Raw genomic sequence first — 1975 nt, forward strand, 5'->3', positions numbered from 1 at the left:
TTTCAGAATAGTTAGCAATTCATTTGCTACATCTGCAATCACATCCTATTCATCATCTTCAAATTGCATTAATTACCCCTGATGCATCAGGATAGTATTTGGAGATAACAGCAAGTAAACGAGAGTATCGAATTTCCGTTTCTGCTGTTCTAGGATGATATAATTTGCTGTTATATTCGTCAACAGCAGTAAGCACATTATTTACTCGCAGATTTAGCGAAATCGCTCCTGTCTTCCTTCTTTTATCTGTTGTTGACTCTCGAAGCATCTTCTCGCGCTTTCTAATTCATTATTCTCCTATCTTGCTCTTACAGTTGTTCTTTCTTTTCCTTTCGTTTTTGCACTTCTTCTGAGACTAGAATTGCACGATCACCCATCTTTGGCAATGGTTTCCCTCGAAGACTCTCTGCAGCTCCAGAAGGCTCATGTGTTCTTCGTCTTCCTTCCCGATCTGCTTCCAATACTTGACTAGCATTCTACAGCGATCATTCCAATTATTTCACGAATCACATTTGCATAGGCATATTGGCGTTCTTGAATTGCTTTTTCAGCCATTTTGATTCAAATTCGGATAAATATACAATTGTGTATTTCCAAAATGGAACCAAAAAGGAATCTGCTCTTCTGATAGAGAAGAAATTCAAAAAACAAACAAGTGACAGAAAAAGGGGAGAATTCATTCAAATCTCACATTGACTAATACTACAGATTTCATTGTCAAATTGAGTTCATAACAGTATGTCATAGGTTGAATCATGTAGGCAGATATGATAACAATACTGAGTCTTGATGCCTCTTAACAGTGATTCCAATTCGTTAACACAAGATGAGTTCATTTCTATCTCCTTCATCACCAANAAGAGGTGATTATTCCTCAATCATTGAAATCCTTTCAAAGATAAACAGAAATCCTCGATATGAAGATCTGTCCACATTTCATCTCTCCTTTCTATTGTTTCAGTGATCCTTTCGCAATAAACGATCAATCCACTCTCAAAACAGCATAATGAGGATCCTAGACTCTATTCTTCATTCCCGCGGTTCTTCTTAGACTCATTTTGTGAGTCAACTACTTCCTCATAGTTCCAATCAATGCCCAAATCAAAGAGAAGTCATGTCGGTAAGACGGTTTGACCAGTTTGATTAACGAATTAGTGAGTCTTACACAAACCAAGTCTCGGGGTAAGGAACTTAAGAATGATGTTGTCAACAAGATTCGAGAAGCCGTTGATAACTTCAAATTTGTTTATGTTCTCGAGTTTGATAACATGCGAACAAATGCGTTCAAAGATCTTCGAGTTCAGCTTAATGACTGCAGGTAGATGATTTTGATGCGTTACTGAATGTGTAGATTCTTTCTAGGAAAGAACCGTGTGATGCAAGTGGCTCTAGGTAGAAATCAAGAGGAGGAATATCGTGACAATCTGTGCAAGCTTGGAGAAATGTTGGGAGGAAATTGTGCTCTCTTCTTCACCAATCGACCTAAGGAGGAAGTGATTCCTTTCTTCCAGGAATATAAATCCCTTGACTATGCACGCGCTGGGTTCAAAGCAACTGAAACATTCGTTATTCCTCAGGGAGAAATGCCCTTTGCTCACAGTATGCTGGAAGAGTTCAAGAAGCTTCGTCTTCCAGTAGAAATAAAGAGCGGCAAGATTCACATGCGAGAGAACTATACGGTTTGTAAAGAAGGGAAGGTGTTGACCCCTGAACAATGTCGTATTCTTGTAGGAATGGAAACGAGACTTGAGAATAGAAACTGTACGCGAAACCAATGACGTATTTTACATTGACTCCTCGTGCCTATTGGAGTGAAGGACAGTTGACCGTGCTTTAGTCGTTTTATGCCTTGTTTGCAACAAACACTCTGGAATTCGGTATTGAAAAACACCAGTATCCTTATTCTCCACGGAACTTGGTCACAGCCTTGGTTCCCTCAGAGATAGCGTGCTTGGAGAGTTCACCAGGAAGAATC

The 1975-nt window shown here is 39.4% G+C and overlaps 1 protein-coding gene across 1 annotated transcript; it reads left to right on the forward strand.

Annotated features, from left to right (window-relative positions):
- Positions 1-1092: 1092 nt before the first annotated feature.
- On the forward strand, positions 1093-1837 carry JH06_5644 (hypothetical protein; the record flags this gene model as incomplete). The annotated part of the gene is made up of 4 exons (XM_014669937.1): positions 1093-1120; positions 1156-1318; positions 1352-1727; positions 1757-1837. 4 exons carry the CDS (start codon positions 1093-1095, stop codon positions 1835-1837), a joined length of 648 nt encoding a protein of 215 aa, XP_014525423.1.
- Between the last annotated feature and the right edge of the window lie 138 nt (positions 1838-1975).

This window comes from Blastocystis sp. subtype 4, assembly GCF_000743755.1.
Source record: "Blastocystis sp. subtype 4 strain WR1 chromosome Unknown seqid_0370, whole genome shotgun sequence".
Lineage (NCBI taxonomy): Eukaryota > Bigyra > Opalinata > Blastocystidae > Blastocystis > Blastocystis sp. subtype 4.